This window comes from Bos indicus, chromosome 12 (genome assembly GCF_029378745.1).
Source record: "Bos indicus isolate NIAB-ARS_2022 breed Sahiwal x Tharparkar chromosome 12, NIAB-ARS_B.indTharparkar_mat_pri_1.0, whole genome shotgun sequence".
In the NCBI taxonomy this organism is placed as follows: domain Eukaryota; kingdom Metazoa; phylum Chordata; class Mammalia; order Artiodactyla; family Bovidae; genus Bos; species Bos indicus.
The window spans coordinates 40423368-40445515 of record NC_091771.1 but is presented as its reverse complement, the minus strand read 5'-3'; the positions used below and the strand labels follow the sequence as shown (position 1 = coordinate 40445515).

Sequence of the window (22148 nt, the reverse complement as noted above, 5' to 3'; positions counted from 1 at the left end):
AGGCTGACATACTGTTGATTCATAGGCATAGGATTGAAAACATGACGTACTTTTTAGGATTTTTAAAAGGATTGTATTAGTGTGTACTGTGGAATAAGATCTTTTTTTAAGAAAAAAGTTTATTTTAAAGAATTATGTATACACACACACACAATTTTTGTAAACAGAATGATATTGACTCAAACCCCAAACAAAGCTTGTATCAGTTATCTAGCAAAGGCTGAGCAGGCCCTAAATTCATTACTTGGGTGTTATCAGTGATATAGAGGCTGCTGGAGTCAATGGAATATGCATAGTCTCCCTGACTCATCCTAATTCAATTAGAAGGGGACTGTCCATTGAATTTGTTTCCTGTGAGGAGTCTATATGAGAAAAATGAGGCTTATTCATTCTGCCATATATTAGTTAGTCTATTTATGTGCATATCAAGTAACAAATTTGGCTCCCAGATTATTATGTGAGCTTATTAAAAAAAAAAACACACACACAGGAAAAATAGGCTTAAAAGAAATATATGCATAAAGAAATTGGGGGAGGGGAACAAGGAATGAAAATGACTACAATGCTGTTGTTTCAAGTAATATAAATTCATATTTTTGACAACATATTCTTACAATAAGAAGTAGGACTACTGAAAGAAATGTTTTAAAATCTGTACTATATTTATTTTAAATTGAAAAAGATCTAATATCTATGAAAAATAATTTCCCAATTATCTTTGGGCAAATATAGTTGTGTTGGAAACATGTCCTTATCTCAACATTTTTCTATTTCTATTTTAAGTGCAAATAGAGGTGTTTTCAAATAATGTGCATGCTATGTTTGAACATTTATCATTTATATAAATATGAATTGATCAAACTTGATATTCTAATTGAACTGTTCTTAGCTACAAAAATAAATATTATACATACACAAGAAATAGAAAGTTTTGTATATGTCACTTAAAATTGCATGACTTTAAAATGATCAAAGTATTTAAAATTAAGCATATATTAATTTTCTTTTTACTATCTTTAAGTCATTTTTTCATACTTCCTGAGTGATTACTTGAGTCATTTCTGGGATGGGGAAAACATTTGTTATGAGATCTATGTTTACATGAAGTCTTAAACAACCAATAATGAAATCTGAAAGTTCAATATTTTCTTTATTTACACAGTAATCATGATAAAATAGTGGCACTGGAAATGTCAGTTTATAGTGTAGTAACTGTTAGAGCTACAAACTTGACATCTATAATCATTGTCAGTCATAAAAATATAGCAAATTGGGATAAATTTAGTTCAGTCATTCAAACAGTGAAGCTTTTTGTCACCTGCTTTCCTTTGCCATTTGAATACCTTGGTCTGCTCCTGCTGCTGCTAAGTCGCTTCAGTTGTGTCTGACTCCGTGTGACCTCATAGACAGCCTCCCACCAGGCTCGCCCATCCCTGGGATTCTCCAGGCAAGAACACTGGAGTGGGTTGCCATTTCCTTCTCCAATGCATGAAAGTGAAGTCGTTCAGTCGTGTCCGACTCTTAGTGACCTCACGGACTGCAGCCTATCAGGCTCCTCCGTACATGGGATTTTCCAGACAAGAGTACTGGAGTGGGGTGCCATTGCCTTCTCCGACCTTGGCCTAGGTTTTCCTTAAAAAAAAAGAAGAAGAAAAAAAAAAAAAGAAAGATGTTTAAAGAAAAGAGCTAATACTGAAGCAAAAGAATGATTCAAGGAGCTTACTACACTTGCCAGTTTGCACAACCTTAAAAGGTGCTAATTGTCTTTTTGTGGTGTTAAAATTCTGCATTGTCATTTTCTAAACCGTGATAACACAAATAATCCTCAGCATTCTTTTTGCATAATTCCAACCTTCTCCTCTCCTAGAAATACAGAATAATAGTCTAGCCTCTTCTGTGAGACAGGGACAATAAAACCTGCTGTGACAGAAGAGCTCCTGTGATTGATTGATTAATGTTGGTTAGTCATAATAAGACATCTGGATTAAAGGAACTTTTGAAGTACAGGGCACAAAAGAATTTTATTTTATTTTTAACCTTGATTGGAATATAGAACTAGTATATTACAGTTGAAAATTTTAGTCTTTAAATCCTTGAGGAGGTCATTTGATCATTTCAAATACCACAGTCTATGTCATTTATAGAAAATGTAACTTAAAAAAACTTTTATGATCTCTGTATGAAATGTAATTTTAAAATGCTGAATGGTAACTAGAAAATCATCTTTGAAAATCCAATTAACAAACTGAACTGATTAATAATTTGTTATTAAATGGAAATTATTGTTTAAATATATAAACAACATTAAATTCTTAGAACATAAAATAATTTTACTAATTTGATATCTCTGTCTGTATAAATGTGTAATAGCATGTTAGTCTTCACTTAACTGGCCAAAGATGACTTAGCTTTGCAAGTATTCCATGACCTATATAACCAGCAAAGAACACTAAGGCAATTTTACTACAGCCTGGACGGCATAATTCTTACATTATTAATCAGGTACAACACAGGTGAGAACATGATAATTCCTTGCTGCAGAAAACATGAATTGACAAAGATGGTATAAGGGATAATTGAAGAGATCTAATTGGAAATCTAACATATATATTTGAAGATGTATATTAGAAGTCATATAATTGAGAATCTAACATTTTACTAAATTCAGGAAAGAGAAAGGTGATTAAAATGCAGCAAAAAACCAAAAAACAAAACACCTCAATAAGTGTTCCCCTACAAAAACTAAAATTAGTGAATACTATCATTTTGCTAATTCATAATTATGCAGAAACATCTTTTTTTAAAAAAATTAAAGAGAGTTGGATTGTGAAGAACTCTCAATATGCAAACTTTTTATATCATGGTTTTGGCAGAAGACTCAAGTTATGATAGCAGAGGGTTAGGAAAATGACCCTTTATATCAATTAATTTTCTTCCAGGAATATTAATAAGACCTCTAATAATATTTCTGATTCTGGAGTTCAGCATTTGGACTATAATAGTAAAAGTGAAAGTGAAGTTGCTCAGTCAAGTCCAACTCTTTGCAATCGGTGGACTGTAGCCCACCAAGCTCCTCCATCCATGGGATTCTCCAGGCAAGAATACTGGAGTGGGTTGCCATTTCCTTCTCCTTCTACAATAGGGCAAACAATAAGCTTAAACTATTCTAGCTCTCAGAAGTAAAACTACTACAATAAAAGAATCCAAGAAATTTAGACCTGTGGGATAAACACCCATAAGATAGAATAAGTCAGTAGCCCTATCTCTATATTAAACTCAATTTCCTTTTAAAAGATCTACATGTATTTCATTTGGGGGGTATACCCTGTGCTTTCTGTTAAGTAAAGTCTCCTGGGCATAAGTTTTATCATGTGATGATTTCTTTTCTCTTCCTTAACCTTCATCTGTATTCATGCTAAGATTTCATTTATGAGCATAGGGTAATAATGGGTCCTGACTACAAGTAAAGCTACCCCTCAGCAAATAGAAACATTTCCACTTTGTGAATATGTTTAATAATTATGGCTAAGCTATGTGTTGTGATTTTGAAATGACTACAGTATGATTGGAATGAGAATGTGAGATAACTAATGTTTCATAAATGTACTGGAAAGTGGCTGTGCTGCAGTGTTTATTGTAAATGTAGCAGATTGATGGTTCATTTATTATTTTAAACTAGTTCAGAGCATAAAATATGTGACAATTGGAACAAAGCACTAGCTATAATTGTTGATACCATGAATGGCAAAATGATCACTCACTATGGTAAAATAAAAGAATATTCCTTTAATTCACTGGTGTTATTGTATGAGGTAATATTTTCCTTTTGACTTTTTAGATACTTGAGCAAACCTTTTTCCTAATCATTCAAAATACTGCTAGAGTTGTTTCGCCATTTTAAAACAGTATCAACCTATGGTCTGCTAGATTCATGTTTATATTTCATATAGATGGAGTTGATGTGTTTTACAGGGGCCTCTGAGGCCCTGCACTTTTACTGTGAATATTCCATCTGAGGAAAAGTTTGAATAAAAAACAAATTTTCATAGATGTGAGGAAATTGCAGTGTCAAAATTAGTTGGTCAAATAATGGAATTATTTACACAATATCTAAGTTTGGTAGGTTTGCTTAGTGATTTTTTTTTCTTTTTTACTTTCAAGTACCTAAAAATAAGTGTTCATATTTTAAAAGGAAAGTCATTGTATTCAAAAACAAAAGGTGTTCCCTAACACGCCATCACAGTGCAGAACTACGTGAAAAAGCCTCAAGCCATCTTTAGCCCAGTACAGAATAGGGAACACGGAGGTTTAAAATAAATGCCCTTTCCTCCCTGTTAGATAGTACAAGTTATTCAATCATGCATTAAGGCCTTCTCAAACAACCTTTACAGGTCATGCAAAAATATATATATATATTTTGTTCGAAGTGAACTGTTATTAATGCCTCAAACTTTACTGAGGTATCTGGCGTCGTAGGTACAAATATTCGTGGTTTACCGATTTTAAACGTTCAGTCAAATATGGACAGTGCTTTCGGGGCCAATATTTAAAGAATAAGGCTAATTCTTTTCGAGAGTCCCTCTATCCCGCTTTTACAGGAAAATAAGAAATGCATCAGGATACTCGACGACGGGAACAGGAGTCAGAAAAACCAAGTGCACAGGGAAAGACAAGTATTAGTGTACACGTCAAGTTGGAATCAGCAGACAGTGTAGGGGAGAGAAACGTTCCACAGCTTGGGGAGCAGCTAGACCGGACTCCTTCCAGCGTTTCGCGACCAAAGTTTGCAGCTAGGTGAGCTGAAGCGGCTTTTGCCACGGCCGCGCGTCCGGGAGAGCTCGGGTTCACAGGTTCTGGGCGCGGCGGGAGCAGAAGTACAAGCACAGCCTGGATCGGCTGCCGCGGCCCGTTCATGCGCCTCACGGCAGGCTGGCCTCAGGCTGTCTAGGGGATCCCAGAGGCTGTCATTTTCCCTTTCTCCTGGCAGCTTCCGTCACCCTACACGAAGGGAGTGCTCAAATTAATTTTCTTTCCTGTTTTGATTGAGATTCGAATATCCTCTGTCCCGACCTTTCCAAGTCGCCCTCTCTGCCCTTCTGGCCAACGTTCCTGCCAGGAAAAGCCTTTAGTTGCGGCACCGTGAGTGTAGTCCTTCTAACGCGCTCCGGGGATGTGCTGGCCGGTGCTCCGCCTCGGAGCCCGGAAGAACTCTTTCCCATCAGGGCATTCTGGTCCCCCCATTTAGCAAAGAGAACTGTGGAATGTGCGCCCGCAGCTGAGCCGCCTCCGGCATCCCCCAACCGCCCGCTGCGGTGCCCGAGGCTCCCGGATCTGCGCTCGCACGCCCCGCCTGCCTCCGGTGCCGCCCCTATTCGGGCGACCGCCGGGACTCGGCCTCTGGCTGCCCAGACCAGCCGCCGGCCCGCAGTGCTCTTGAGAGCCGCGTCCGCTCGGGCCTCGGGAGCGCCGCCACTTCCCTCCCGGGCCAGACCCTGCTGGGCATGCTCAGTGCGCCTCCTGGAACCCGGCTCTCGAGCAGCCAGGATCGTGTCTCCGGGTTTTCGCGGCTGCCGAGGGGGCACTGGGGAAGGGAGGCTGGGAGACAGTCAGCGCCCTGTTCCTCTCCCGGCTGCGGCCGCCCGCACCGCAAGATTCGGGCCAATCAGGGTCCGGAGGCGGGGCTTCGGCCGTCACGCCCTCCCTCTGGGCTTATTGAGAGTTATATCAAGAAATTCAGTTCAGAGAGGGAGAAGGAGAGAGGGGCAGAGGCAAAGAGAGAGAGGGAGAGCGTGCCAGACAGGAAGGAGCGCCCTAGAGTCTCAGAAGCACGCAAGAGATAACCAATTAGGAATTTTTCGGGCAACTGTCACCCCGGAGAGCACCCAGAGACTCACCACCACCCCAACTCTGACGTTTCCTACAAGAAGTTAGAGACTTAAGCAGTACTGACATCGAAGGGAAATGGTATACTTGATGCTGTGGAAAATACCCCTGAGCTGAAGAAGTGCAAGTGGATGTAGTGTGTGTGCTAAATACCAGGAGATCTCAGACCCCGTGGGTAATAGAGACGAAATGTGGAGAGAATGACTAACGACAAATCTGTGAATTTGTTCTCTGGAGTTGCTAATTTGCCAGCCCGAAGCAACACATTTTACAAGGAGAAAACGTTTTGCTGCTTCTGATTTCTCCCCAAACTGGTGCTACCAAATGCATGGCTTTCTATGTGTTGGAACAGCTCATTCCTAACTGCAGCATACCGGGAAAGGGGAAAGGTTGAGGCAACTAACGTAAGTGTAAAGTTTCGCATGCACAATTGTAAATTTTGTGTTTAGATATGTCCTCGGTGTAGACGAGTGATGTTTATAACTGGGTAGACGGTTGGGGCAGAGCTCACCTACTAGGCTGTATCTGCATCCCTACCTGCATCACTCTGCCGGAACTAATCGCAGGCATCAGCTACCGTGCAGCCTAATGCAGATAAGATTAGAGCCTGGAAACTGACCAGTTCTACTCAAGTAGGTAGCTGCCTGGAGGCTTGTACCCGTTTAAATTGCAGTTAGGAGGGCATCGAAGCAGAAGGCTTTCTACCTGCATTATTGACTCTCAGTATTTATGTGTGGCAGACGTTACTAATACTATAAACGGAGATGGGGTTAAGAACTGCATTTTTTTTCCCTTTCCTCTTTTATGCTCAGTAGAAAATTTTGTGCAGTTACATGGAAATGTTAGCTTCATTTCACTTATGTCTTGGCACTCTTTTCCACCTCTAGGATAAGGAATCCTATGTTATTATATGTATTCTAAAAGTTTTAATGTGTTTATTAATTCTAATGGGGATAATTTAGCAACATGGAGAAATGAGAGCAAGGTCTGTGTAAACTGAAGGTCTTGGTATTGTGCTTTTAGGCAATGAGGTTATGTAGTGGCCGGTGACTACTGCTTCTGATGCTGCAGCAGCATGTCCGAATGCTTGCTTCCCAGTAAAATTGTATTCAGAAGGCAACTGAAAAACTGGGAGGGAAGAAAAAAAGATTGTTTAGAAGAAAGAGATGACTCAGTCTGGCAGAGAAGAAACCACATCACATTTGACATGTGACAAAGCAATTAGCAGGAACCATAGCTAAATACTTGGTGTTTTTCACTAGCTCCTGAAAAAACTAAGGGAGGTGGGTTAGAAGCCAGGAGATGGGTAAGAGGGGGGAGGGGAAGAGGAAACCAAGGACGCATGTTTTGAATTAAACAGTGTCCTACCAACAGTGTGGGTGAATGCAGGTAAAAATAGCAGTTGCCCTTAATTCAAAAGTAGATAATTTTATTTTCTCTGGGCAAATGCAACAAGCAGGGGCTATTTGGTGTTTTTATTCACAGAGTTAACTTGCAAACAGTGGCAGAGCAAACTGCCATGTTTACTAATATGCGGTGGAAAATGTGTTGTGATATTTCATGACTGTGTGCTTTTGTTTACTGAAGAATAATGTTGTCTATACGATTGTGTTGACAGTGGCTGTCTCCAAATAAGCGATGAGATGTAATGCATCCTCCAGTCCATGCACGCTTCCTTTTGCAATTTGTGCCTCATTCCTCAGTGGAGACCTTTAAACCCTAAGTCCAGGAAAAAGAAAATAAATACATTATCATGGACCTGAGGGATTTTTACCTGTTGGCTGCTCTGATTGCCTGTTTAAGGCTGGATTCCGCAATAGCTCAAGAACTTATTTACACTATTAGAGAGGAATTGCCTGAAAATGTACCCATAGGAAACATACCAAAGGATCTGAACATTTCTCACATCAATGCTGCCACAGGGACCAGTGCCAGCCTTGTCTACAGACTGGTTTCTAAAGCTGGGGATGCCCCTTTGGTGAAAGTATCCAGTAGCACTGGGGAAATTTTCACAACCTCCAATAGAATAGACAGAGAAAAACTCTGTGCTGGAGCCTCTTATGCTGAGGAGAATGAGTGTTTCTTTGAACTTGAGGTGGTGATCCTCCCCAATGATTTTTTCAGGCTGATCAAAATAAAAATAATTGTCAAGGATACCAATGATAATGCCCCCATGTTTCCATCTCCTGTCATCAATATTTCCATCCCAGAAAACACTTTGATCAACAGCCGCTTTCCAATTCCATCAGCAACAGATCCTGACACAGGCTTCAATGGTGTACAGCATTATGAATTGTTAAATGGGCAGAGTGTTTTTGGACTGGATATCGTGGAAACTCCGGAAGGAGAAAAGTGGCCGCAATTGATTGTTCAGCAAAACTTGGACAGAGAACAGAAAGATACCTACGTGATGAAAATCAAAGTAGAGGATGGAGGCACCCCACAAAAGTCCAGCACCGCCATCCTGCAGGTCACAGTAAGTGATGTAAATGACAACAAGCCAGTGTTTAAAGAGGGTCAGGTGGAGGTGCACATTCCAGAGAATGCTCCCGTGGGCACCTCCGTAATTCAGCTCCATGCCACTGATGCAGATATAGGCAGTAATGCTGAAATCCGGTACATTTTTGGTGCCCAGGTTGCGCCTGCAACCAAAAGACTCTTTGCTTTAAATAATACTACTGGGCTCATTACAGTTCAGAGGTCCTTAGACCGAGAGGAGACAGCTATTCACAAAGTGACAGTACTGGCTAGTGATGGCAGCTCTACTCCTGCTAGAGCAACGGTTACCATCAATGTCACTGATGTAAATGATAACCCTCCGAACATAGACCTCAGGTACATTATAAGTCCCATCAATGGCACCGTGTATTTGTCTGAGAAAGATCCTGTCAATACAAAGATTGCCCTAATTACAGTTTCAGATAAGGACACAGATGTGAATGGCAAAGTGATCTGTTTTATTGAAAGAGAGGTCCCGTTTCATTTGAAGGCAGTATATGACAACCAATATTTGTTAGAGACCTCCTCTTTGTTGGACTATGAGGGCACCAAAGAATTCAGCTTTAAAATCGTTGCCTCTGATTCTGGGAAGCCCAGTTTAAATCAGACTGCTCTGGTAAGGGTTAAGCTTGAGGATGAAAATGACAACCCACCAATTTTCAACCAGCCTGTAATTGAGCTGTCAGTTTCTGAAAACAACCGACGTGGGTTATACTTAACAACTATTAGTGCCACAGATGAAGACAGTGGGAAAAATGCAGATATTGTTTATCAGCTTGGACCGAATGCCTCCTTCTTTGATCTGGACCGAAAGACAGGAGTTTTGACAGCCTCTAGGGTCTTTGACAGAGAAGAACAAGAAAGATTCATTTTTACAGTAACTGCCAGGGACAATGGGACCCCTCCCCTCCAAAGTCAAGCGGCCGTGATAGTTACTGTTCTGGATGAGAATGACAATAGCCCTAAGTTTACTCATAATCATTTTCAATTTTTTGTGTCTGAGAATCTGCCAAAGTATAGTACTGTGGGGGTAATCACAGTGACAGATGCAGATGCTGGAGAGAATAAGGCTGTGACTCTTTCCATTCTAAATGACAATGATAATTTTGTGTTGGATCCCTATTCTGGAGTCATAAAGTCAAATGTCTCATTTGACAGAGAGCAGCAGAGTTCCTACACTTTTGATGTCAAAGCCACTGATGGGGGACAACCACCCCGTTCCTCTACTGCAAAAGTAACTATAAATGTCATGGATGTCAATGACAATAGTCCTGTTGTCATTTCACCTCCTTCTAATACTTCTTTTAAGTTGGTGCCTCTCTCAGCCATTCCTGGCTCGGTGGTAGCAGAAGTTTTTGCAGTGGATATTGACACTGGAATGAACGCTGAACTTAAGTATACAATTGTGAGTGGTAACAACAAAGGCTTGTTTCGGATTGATCCAGTAACAGGTAACATCACCCTGGAAGAAAAACCAGCACCAACTGATGTGGGCTTGCACCGATTGGTGGTCAACATAAGTGACTTGGGATACCCTAAGTCTCTACACACACTTGTGCTTGTTTTCCTTTATGTTAATGACACTGCTGGCAATGCTTCCTATATCTATGACTTGATTCGTAGGACTATGGAGACCCCATTGGACAGAAACATAGGGGATAGCAGCCAACCCTATCAAAACGAGGACTATCTCACCATCATGATCGCCATCGTCGCAGGTGCCATGGTGGTCATCGTTGTGATTTTTGTCACTGTTCTGGTGCGCTGTCGCCACGCATCAAGATTCAAAGCAGCTCAAAGGAGCAAGCAAGGTGCCGAATGGATGTCCCCAAACCAGGAGAACAAACAAAACAAGAAAAAGAAAAGGAAGAAAAGAAAATCTCCCAAGAGCTCTCTTTTGAACTTTGTTACCATCGAAGAGTCCAAACCTGATGATGCAGTTCACGAACCTATCAATGGGACAATAAGCCTGCCGGCTGAGTTGGAGGAGCAAAGCATAGGAAGATTTGACTGGGGCCCGGCACCTCCAACCACCTTCAAGCCGAACAGCCCTGACCTGGCCAAGCACTACAAATCCGCTTCTCCACAGCCGGCTTTCCATCTTAAACCAGACACTCCGGTTTCGGTGAAAAAGCATCACGTGATTCAGGAGCTCCCGTTGGACAACACCTTTGTCGGGGGTTGTGACACCCTTTCCAAACGCTCTTCCACTAGTTCAGATCACTTCAGTGCCTCAGAGTGCAGTTCCCAAGGAGGCTTCAAGACAAAGGGCCCCTTACACACCAGACAGGTAAATGAGCACTTTTACTGGTCTATAAGTACTGCATACAAGTGCCCAGTCAACCAGTATTAACGTGCCAGTGTGTCTCTTGTTTTGGTCTAACTTTAGCTTAGTTATAAAGAGGGAAAAAAAAAACTTGACCCCTTTTCTATTCCTCTGGGGCTCAGTCAAGAATTTTTAGAACAGCTTTGAAATTTCTGAGTTCTGAGAATTATTTAACCTCCCAGTTTCCTTCAAATGGCAAAAGATGAAAAGAGGAAATTATTCCAAAATGTCCCAAGATAATGTTTGCTGAAGAAGAAAACCTGTCCTGATATGCCAAATTCTGCTCCTGGGGTTTCCAAATTGACTACTTCAAGATTTTCACATTACCTTTTGATCTCAAAAGTCACCTTCAAATCTCAAGTTTTAAATGACTTTTGAAGGTCTGACTATAATTATGTTGGAGCTGTGGTTGCTAAAGGGGTTAATTTTTTTTAGTCTCTGAAAATATAGTAGAATATTAAATGTACATCAGCTGTGAAGCACATGATTGTTGGTAGACTGCAGCTAAGCCATATAGGAAGTCTTCTCTTTGATTTCAGATGATTTTATTGTAATATAGTAAATTGAAGGTTGAATAGACAGGATTGCAGATTGTCCACAATGGCCAAAGTACTCTTTCAAAAAAAGAAAGAAAGAAAGAAGGAAGGAATACTTTCTCCCTGTTAGAACTGATTTATACATAAAAGAATAAATCCATTGTAAATATTCTCTCATCTCAGTAATGCATAAGTGATCTGTCATAACTCATTTTAAACTGTGAAATATGACATGTGAAGAGGGATTAATAGGCTGAGAAACTCATATTTCAACCAAATCCAGAATTAGTTTTTCTTAGGTCTAATAATTCCTTGTTAATAAAGATTTAAATACAGTGCTGTCTAATTTATTTCACTGGTGCTTGTCTGTTGCCATGAAATTTGAGTGTCAATAATAGCCTGTAGATGGCACTAGGGTATCATGTCGCTTGTGTTGGCCTAGCTCCAATCCCGCAGTAGCAAGTAAAGGGGGAAGGAAAGATCAATCTGGTGCTATAGCCAAAGATACCTTTTATTTAATGATAGTTGTTCTGGAGCAACTAGCATTTAAGCTCATTTGCTTGCTCTTTTGTGATCAGTTCTCAACACACCAACTTTCTATGATTTCGTAATCCAAGTTCTGTCTTCGTTGGTATTGAGTCCACCTATGGTGATGACCCATATGAATTTGTTACAAGTAAGGAACAGACAAATTTCAGAGAATCAAGTAAAGCAAAATAAAATTTGGACAGTATTGACAGTCATTGCTTAGTGTTTGAAAACTCAAGAGTTTTTTTTATTTTTTTCCTTGTTGGGGTGGGATGGGTGAGAATGTTCTATTGAAACTCTATTTGTCTCTCACCATCCAGTGTTTGTTGCTCTGCAGTGACTTTAAGGTTTCATGGTAGTAAGATATTTATTAAAATAATTTTAACAATGAATCAGAGATACTTCAGAATGTTAAGTATAATGCCTATGATTTTACAGCTGAAATTTCCATTTCTTGAAAGGTTAAATATCTAGAGGATTTAGAAAGCACATATACTTAGAGCTTGAATGTACAGGATGAAAGGAATTAAGTCAGTACGAAGGTTCTAGAGAATATGATGTTATTCGATAGACATAAAATTTGGAATGAATTATTTTCGTATTAACTTCATCAGCTTTTTAAAAGAGGTTTGATGTTTTAAAATTAAGAACATTTCTGAGTTTAGTAGAGGTTTGTAAATGTTGCTAAATAGTTAATCATGGTGAGAAAAGTAATTTATGAAACTAAGTGGATTTAAATATAAAGTTGCTATTTCAGTGAAAAGAAAATATGGCTTTTTATTATTTACTTTCAATGGGTGGGTAAGGTTACCACAAAATACTGATGATAATTTGTGATTTGCACAATATCTTAAAAATGTAACATGACTTAAAACTTTTCATGTAAAATCTGAAATTTGTTTCCCAGAGAAACATGCTGAAGTTATTCCCAGATCATTTTTCTTTTCATATTAAGTGTGGTGGGTATTATGAGCATTGATGTACAGACCCACTTTTTCTGATTTCTTCCCCAAAGTTGGATCTATATATAGTACTGTGACATATAGATATAGTTCAGTGACATAAATGTTAAGGTATGAGAAAGATCTTTCGTCAAGGTTTAGTCAGTCATAAGGAAATTTGTTTGTGTGATGTAATCTTTGAAATAGGATGCTGAATAATTCTCTAACTGGAACTAAAGTGCATTTTAGACATTCCCTGAGACCCTGCGTCACTGTGCAGTTCTCCTTGTAGGCATTTCAGTGTTCAAATGTAGCTATAATTCACTATTATGGTAAAGAGCTATTGAAATGGCTTTGGTTATTTACGCCTTTTAGAAGTTTTCATGCTGAGAAAGAAAAATTGCAATGTTGGAGAAAAAGAGTATTTATGGAAGTAAGGACAGGTGATGGTGATAGCAATATGTACAATTTTAGTATAAAAGAGGCATATTTTCTATGAATGAAGAACACACATTATATACTATCCTTTAAATTGTTTTTTCACTGAACTATATGGCTGTTATTGAAGATGTTCTAGTTAAGTTAAAAAATAAAAATTCTTTTTTTAGCTCCTTCAACTAGTGGCTTTTATAAAAATGTGCTCCTGAAATAACACGATTTTGAAAAAGTAGGGTTTATTATAGCAAAAGCTTTCAGAGGAATTTATAAACTAAGGTAGGATCTGTGAAGATTTTTAGTTGAATGGAAAAGGATTGCTGTTAACAGAAACACCTTTTCACTTTATGGTGCTAGTAGATGTGTGGGTAAAATGAAAGATTATTGAGCAAAGTACTACCAAATTTAAATATCATGAGTTTGTCTTATCTGTACAATGAAAACCTATGGTCTGACTTTTATACCATGAGTTTGCTTATAGTGCATTGATTCTTACGCTGTGTGACATTTTTTCTCTTGCTGTTTTCCCTCATGTGACCTTGCAAAGAACGTACAAATCAATAATAAACCACATTCTTCATCTACTCTATTTTACTAAGCTTTCATTTTCCTTGAATATAACAAATCTGTCACTGAATTTTATGCAAATTATTTTTATGAAGTTTTGGATGTACCCTTAGCATTCACAGATTAAATAAAATGTCCTTTTTTTTAAAAAGCTAGATTATATCTTAATATTTATTCATAAATAAACAAAGTTCATTGTCATAGGCTTGAGAGGATAACAACAAAATCATTTCTAGTAGGACTTTAAATGATAAAGCTCATTGATATATTTTCTCTAAAAGGAAAATATCTTCTTAAATTGAATATGATTTTTAAATTATGGTATTAAGTTCTCAAATTTTAGAGTGTCTCAGAATCATCTGGAATGTTTCTTAAAACATGTTGGTCCTTAGTCCCAGAGGTTCTAGTCCGGTGTCACTGGGGTCAAGTCTGAATACTTGCTTTGCTGACAAGATCCCAGGTGATAATGATGTTGCTAATCCAGGAACCCACACTTTGAGAACCACCGCCTCAGCATATTAGGACAAGAACCGTTAGCTTCTTTCCTTTTCAGATTATCATTTCGAGAGGACCTGTTTTTGCACAGTCCAACTCTCAGCTCTTATTGACAGCAGTTTTATTGTAGCTGGAGGCTTTACAGTAAGCTGTTTATTGCTGTTTCCCAACGTGGCTGACAGCATTTGGGGAATTAATTTTCTTGGCCCCGGTGTGCTTTTTGTGGAGGTGTAAATGAAAATGTTAAAGAATGAAAAAAAGTGACCTATTTACATTTGACAACTTCTTCCAGTAATAAAACAATCTGTAATAGTTGCACTGTGAGTTTGGTTCTGGGTAAACAGTCATGTTTAATTTCCTAAATAAAATGCTTAGTTTAGAGCTTAAACATCCTTGCTTTAACTTTTCACAGTCTAAAGTAAGTATTTGCTCATATATACATTTGTGTAGATATTGAAGAAATTATACATTGAAAATGTATTTGCATGCCATACTCAAGTGTATACATGTACTTTTACAGTATAAAGGGAATTGCTTCTATTCCCAGTCATTTAGAGATACTATATTACTTTTATGATTACTTTTCATTTTTGAGTAATCCCATTGCAAACGCTGCTGAAATGGTGTTATGTCATGTAAAATGCACAAGATAGTTATAGAATTGCTATTTAGAACAGTGAGAAATAAAAATGAAACTGAAGGGAGCAAATGCTAACTGGTGTGAAGCGAGCAAAAATTTTAAGATATTTTAAACTACTAAATTTGGCAGTATTCTGTGAGGGATGAATATAGGTGGCATATGGGGAAAAAAATTGCTCCTGAAGATGCAAATTATATTAAAATGTTATCTGTTGTGATTTTTGTTTCTGCTCCTTTGCTTTGGCTAAGTGATATGATCATGAAGTCAGTTACAAAGTAAAAGACACTCAGACACCTTGGATATTGATTCAGGAATTTGAAGTGAGCAGGGGCCATCCATTCAGCCTGGCTACCTTTCCTCTTGGTTTTGTAAGACAAATATTTAATATTTTTAAGCTTGATACACCTAGGGTGTAAAATTCTGGTTACATTTTAGCTTTTGTTGCTAATAACCTTAAGGAGAATAAAAATAAAAAGTTACCACTGCACTGAGTATGGACATGTCTACTGATTATTGAACACTTGTTAACATAGAGAAAATAATTTCAGTAGTTAGAATATTCTATTATCTTACTTTTTATATTTTGTTGCAATGGATTCTGTATATAGAAACTCTAAATTGATGTTCCCTTGGCTTCAGATGAGTCATCTTCATGATGTCGCAGAACAGGCTTTAGCATCATTAAAATTACCTTGTAAATATTGTACTAACTAACTAAATAAGTATAACTAATGTTATACTCTTATGGTTATGTGCACAGTCTTAATAGTTAAATATTTCCAGCTAAAATTTATCTTCTCATAATAGCACAAATTAAAATATAATACATGAAATAGTAAAATAGAATTTAAATTTAATAAAAAGCTCAAATCTAAAATCATATTTCCTCATAACCAGTTCTGAATTATTCTGACTCAAAGTTTTATTTTCATATTGATATATATGAGCTTTGGGTAAATTGCTCCCAAAATATGAGAAATAGCAAATACATGCATTATTTTTCAATTATTTTATGTGACAGTACTGAGGTAGGAAAGTGAGACCTTTAAATTATCTTCTTATAATTTCTGTTTTCATAATTATTTCTGATATATTATTTAGATTGTTTGATGTCTAAATTCGGGGTTTGAGGGAGTGGGAATGCAGAAACCACCAAGTGGGAAAAGCTACAGTGTTTGTGTTGGTCTAGCAGTACAGACCAGGGGTTTGCAGGATTCGAGGTCATGTTAACTGCTTGGCTCATTTTTAGTACTTTCTCAATTTGATTTTGTCAGAGTTGAGCTCTTAGTTTGCATGCAGTTAAAACAGACAAAAGCAAGCATGGATTGTTTACCACTTTCACTTAAAATCCTTGCAGTGAGCTTTCTCTGAATTTAGTTTGGTGTTTTCTTGAAGGGAAATCCTCTATTAAAACTATAGATTCAACCCTTGATAATATTAACAAATCAGTTAATATCATATTTCATGTAGTTGGAAACTAAATAGGATTTATTTTATGTGTGTTCTTAAGTTTTTGCTTTCTTAACAGTTGATTTTATGTTTAAAATCTTTCTCAGAATTTATTACATAATAGTGCCCTAAAATTTATATCATATTTGTTGAAATATGGCTCTAATCACAGATGAAATATTTGTGAGAATTTAAGAATGTAAGTCAACAAGATGCTTTTTCAAAAGTTTTAAGTTATCTAGAGGCATAGGTGTCATGTTCAATAAGTAATAATGCTAATGTGGTATGACCTTTAAACTGGTTAGTTCCCCTAAAATTTATATCAGATCACAAAAGCAAATCCAAATGTAGAAATATGATCTCTCAATTATGAAACGAAATATACTTCACTGTTTGATTGCATCAGTTGTTTCAGATAGCTATTAAATCTGTCCAACATTTCATTTGAAAAGGAACTCATGCTTTTTGCCTTTGTTTGAAACAAACCTATTGGGCTGTCAGTCATCAGAAACATAGAATAAGATAGATATATTACCATGATTGACATTTTCATTTTGATTTATATTCTTTCTTTTCCTAAGCCAAGATTCATTAAAATGTGAAATTTCTAAGTATGTTCAACAACTACCCATTCCTTAATAGTAAAGAATAATGGCAGAAATAAACTGGAGAAACAACCCATATATAATCTATCTCACTCACATTTGTCCTATAGGCAGTTTGTTGCATAAGCAAACAGAAAATAAGAAAAGAATAGTGACAGAATTGGAATTTTCTGAATCATAATATTGATATTTAACTTTAAGACATTCAAAACTTAACATTATTCATTAAAAGATTTGTTTTTATATACTTATCCATTATTTAAATGGCATGTGAAAATATTTTCCTCCAATCTTTAATAGTTTGATTGATTTTAATGCTAAAAATACATACCACATTTAAAATAATGGACTTGGGACCACCTGTGTAGCTGGGAGTAATGAAGATACATACACAGGCAAGATCTGTGAGACACCTTTGATTGATTCTTTCTAGTCATTTTACACTAATTATCCTGGAATTCCTTGAGAAAATATATGAAATTAATTTATTTGTGTTTGAAGGAGTATACTATAGCCTTACCACTCATTAATATATAGAGATGTGTAATTATACAGGCAGCAAGAAAGAATGGAAATTTGTTCAGTTTGACTGTGTTTATATAATATTTTCTATTTTAATATTCTTCCTTAGTTTGTCTTTCTATCTGACCATCTCTGCATTTTAGTATTACACTGCTTTGTTAATATCCAGGCTTTGGCCTTTTTCAGTCTGTTTAGCAGTTGATTAAGAAATACGCTAATCCCTTCCAGGATATTGAGAAACTAATGGATTGCAGAGTATTTGGGTCTTTAAGCTTCAATTGTAAATGGTATGAAGAATTGTCATTGAGCTGATATTTGCATATATCTCTTCCAGTGCTAGTTACTTTGCCTCTTTTTTGTCCTCCTAATCTTCAGCTTTCATTCTAAGAATATTTATTTTAGTCGGAAATAAGCATGCCAGTGATAGAAATTTGGGATTCACCTCCAAATGAATGCCATCACAGACAGGGAAGTTCTGGCACATTTTGCATAGGTCTGTATGAACACAGTGAACCCTTCATAAGCTCTTAGATTGCAGGAAATCAGTGCTGAAAATTAAGTGGGGTTTTAAAGATTTGCAAAGTAGAGAGCTTTGTATAATGCTGGTATTGCAGGTGCCTATTAAATGTGAAGTAAAGGCTTTGTAATACAACTAGCTAACACGTTTCCTTCCACATTAGAGTGATTTGTAGCCTAGGGAATTAGTCTTGCCTATTTTTTCCAAATGTAGAAACACTAGATGTGTCTGATAGAATAAAATCTCAAATACATGCTTTAGAATGAACAGATTTACTCTTTGATGATTCTGGTTATTCAAGGTAGATGTTGCAGGTCTACATATACTTACCTGTGTTACCTCTGATGTCCATGGTCTGGCCTTCACCTTTCCTAAGAGAAACTCAATTATATGTATATACTCTCCTCTAAACATAAATCAGATTAAAACCCCAGGTATCTATAAAGCTGTAACATTACCATAATGAAAAGGGCTTTCTACTGAGTGCTTTGATCCTCAAAGGAATAGCTGTTGAATCATTTCTCAAATTGTATTTTTAGAATTCCATCTTTGCTCCATTTGTAAATAGTGTGTATTTGTAGAACAGCAATTCATTCCAGACTTACATGGGTTTAAATATATTTACTTCAAGACAGGGTTCAGCAAAATGCCTCGCAGTTCTTTAATGCTTAATGTCTTTGGTCCTGTTAGATATAAAATCAGTGGAAATAGCCATGCCTATTTTTTAATGATTTTACAAACCCTGTATTTTTATCTACTAGAAAAAGTATATAATCCATGTGCAGATCACAGTAGGTACAGTGGACTTGCTGAGAATCATCACAGATGATTGATTTTGAAAACAAAACAGTTTTTGTGCAAGACAATAGCAACTGCAATTCAGTAAATGAGGTTTCTTTCCTCATTAAACAAACCTCAAGGAGAAGCATGGAAACACAAGATGTATAAAATGAAGACATATCTTTTGTAGAAAGACAGTGTCTTCTGCTGACAGTATTTCCCTAGTAGATCTTTTCTTGAGGAAAAAACTGCTCGTGCTTTTTTGGATTCAGAGGTTGCAACCTATCTATGCCTCCGTGTGATAGCAGCTGCATGTTGAGGACTTTCAGATACACAGCTACCTAGGATTCACAGGAAAGTTTTTGTACAGGGTGCAAGTGACAAATGGAGACAAAATGGAGTGAGTTCTGAGCTGTGAGTTGATGCCTGCCTGTGTCATATATTCATGTCATTGAACTGAGTTTCACATTGGAAACCTAGAATTACAGTAGTCTTCCTTGTTTGTCAGCTGTGAACACACCTAGACTGGCACCTTTTCTTTGTTTCATTTCTTGTCATTCTTTAGGTGGACTTTATTCACTTATGTTAACTCTTATACATTGGTTTCTTAGTTACTTGATAGATTTTTAAATGATACTAACTTCTGTGTATCTTCCCTCCAAAAAAAAAAAAATCAAACAGGATGTTTTGTTCTAGAACATCCATAAAGGGTCAAATAAAATATGCACAAGTGTGTCCTTTCTTCATAGAAATAGTGGATCTATTTTTCCTTTGAAATTTTCAAAATTGGGTTTTTCATACTGATACCATTTTCAAAGCTAAGAAGTCATATTAAATTTAACTGTATAGTTTAATAATGTTTTAGTACATTCAAATTCCCAACATAATAGATGTTAGAATTTTTATGAAAATAATTTTCTTGCTGGAAATTGAAATGAGTATCAAAATTGCATTAAACCATGGTAAAAACAGATACAATCTTTAGGATATTTTAGTTTGACATGAACTCATTTTCATTCATGGTCTTAACAGCAAAATCTGCCAAGCAGTGATGGCAAAATATGCTGAATTCACTGATTGATTTTTAACCATGGTAATAATTAAGCAGAATCATTTTGACACCTAAAGTCTCTGTTTTAGACAATTAAATTCTGCTTTAGCTAAGGGTTATTGACTTCTGGATGATACTAGGAACAACACCCTTCAGGGTTTAAACTATTCCTGTAGGACCATCTGTTATTGGTGGGGCTGAGCAGCCTCTCCAGCTATGCAGTGTCAATCCCAGGTGTATATCTAGGATCGTTCAGAGCACAACCCTGGTTCCTCATGATCTTTCCATCTCAAATGGCAACTCAGTTAATCAAATACTGGTATATCATAACTTAAAGCTTCTTATTTAAGGAAAAAATAAGAAAGTTCCTCAAAGTAGAGACAATGTCTTATTTACCTTTGTATTTTCATGACTAAACCTGTACCTTTAGGTACAACAGTACCTAAAGGAGTGAACTTCATAGTCTTTCAATAAATATTGACCTAATGAGAGTATTCAGCTGGAATCATGCCTTATATATGCATAGTATTTCCATTGATAATCTCTATGACAACTACAGAAAGAAGACTTTACCATTCTTTTTTCATATGCTAAGCTTTTAATAACAAACAGTGTTGTGATAGTTTCAGATGAAGGAATTCAGCCATACATATACATGTATGCATTCTCCCCTGCCAAATCCCTTCCCATCCAGACTGCCACATAACATTGAGCAGAGTTCCATATTCTATACTGTAGGTCCTTGTTAGTTATCATTTTAAACATAGCAGTGTGTACATGTTCATCCCAAGCTCCCTAATTTTCCCTCACACCCATGCTTCCCCTCAGCAACCATAAATTTGTTCTTATTCAACTTATGTAAAAATCTAGAGACAGAAAATGTATGTTTTTTTTTTTTTTTTTCACGTCTCATAGCTAAAGTTGTTATTTCCAATCCAGTACCTTACCTCCACAGTGGTATTTCTTCCTCATATGTATCTACTTTTACCTGTTAAACACTCTTTTCAGGCCATATGTAAGTTTGAAACATTTTCTTCATTAGTGACATTATTTTTGTTGGAAAGAACTACAACTCATTTTTTTTAAATTTTATTTTATTTTTTAACTTTACAATATTGTATTGGTTTTGCCATATATCAAAATGAATCCGCCACAGGTATACATGTGTTCCCCATCCTGAACCCTCCTCCCTCCTCCCTCCCCATACCATCCCTCTGGGACGTCCCAGTGCACCAGCCCAAGCATCCAGTATGATGCATCGAACCTGGACTGGCGACTCATTTCATATATGATATTATACATGTTTCAATGCCATTCTCCCAAATCATCCCACCCTCTCCCTCTCCCACAGAGTCCAAAAGAGTGGTATATACATCAGTGTCTCTTTTGCTGTCTCGTATACAGGGTTACTGTTACCATCTTTCTAAATTCCATATATATGCGTTAGTATACTGTATTGGTGTTTTTCCTTCTGGCTTACTTCACTCTATATAATAGGCTCCAGTTTCATCCACCTCATTAGAACTGATTCAAATGTATTCTTTTTAATGGCTGAGTAATACTCCATTGTGTATATGTCCCACTGCTTTCTTATCCATTCATCTGCTGATGGACATCTAGGTTGCTTCCATGTCCTGGCTATTATAAACAGTGCTGCAATGAACATTGGGGTACATGTGTCGCTTTCAATTCTGGTTTCCTCAGTGTGTATGCCCAGCAGTGGGATTGCTGGATCATAAAGCAGTTCTATTTCCAGTTTTTTAAGGAATCTCCACACTGTTCTCCATAGTGGCTGTACTAGTTTGCATTCCCACCAACAGTGTAGGAGGGTTCCCTTTTCTCCACACCCTCTCCAGCATTTATTGCTTGTAGACTTTTGGATGGCGGCCATTCTGACTGGTGTGAAATGGTACCTCATAGTGGTTTTGATTTGCATTTCTCTGATAATGAGTGATGTTGAGCATTTTTCATGTGTTTGTTATCCATCTGTATGTCTTCTTTGGAGAAATGTCTATTTAGTTCTTTGGCCCGTTTTTTGATTGGGTCATTTATTTTTCTGGAATTGAGCTGTAGGAGTTGCTTGTATATTTTTGAGATTAGTTGTTTGTCAGGTGCTTTATTTGCTATTATTTTCTCCCATTCTTAAGGCTGTCTTTTCACCTTGCTTATAGTTTCCTTTGTTGTGCAGAAGCTTTGGATTAAAGATAATCTCTTTAACAAGTGGTGCTGGGAAAACTGGTCAACCACTTGTAAAAGAATGAAACTAGAACACTTTCTAACACCATACACAAAAATAAACTCAAAATGGATTAAAGATCTAAACGTAAGACCAGAAACTATAAAACTCCTAGAGGAGAACATAGGCAAAACACTC

At 37.1% G+C, this 22148-nt stretch overlaps 1 protein-coding gene across 8 annotated transcripts in view; it reads left to right on the top strand.

The window, feature by feature from the left end:
- Positions 1-5725: 5725 nt before the first annotated feature.
- PCDH9 (protocadherin 9) overlaps positions 5726-22148 on the top strand; it is a 1147437-nt gene continuing 1131014 nt past the window's right edge. For all 8 annotated transcript variants that reach the window (XM_070800332.1, XM_019971547.2, XM_070800331.1 and 5 more), the window contains exons 1-2: positions 5726-6287; positions 7502-10672. In XM_070800332.1, coding sequence (XP_070656433.1) covers positions 7637-10672 — 3036 coding nt within the window. In that variant the 5' untranslated portion in view covers positions 5726-6287; positions 7502-7636. The remainder of the gene's footprint in view (positions 6288-7501; positions 10673-22148) is intronic.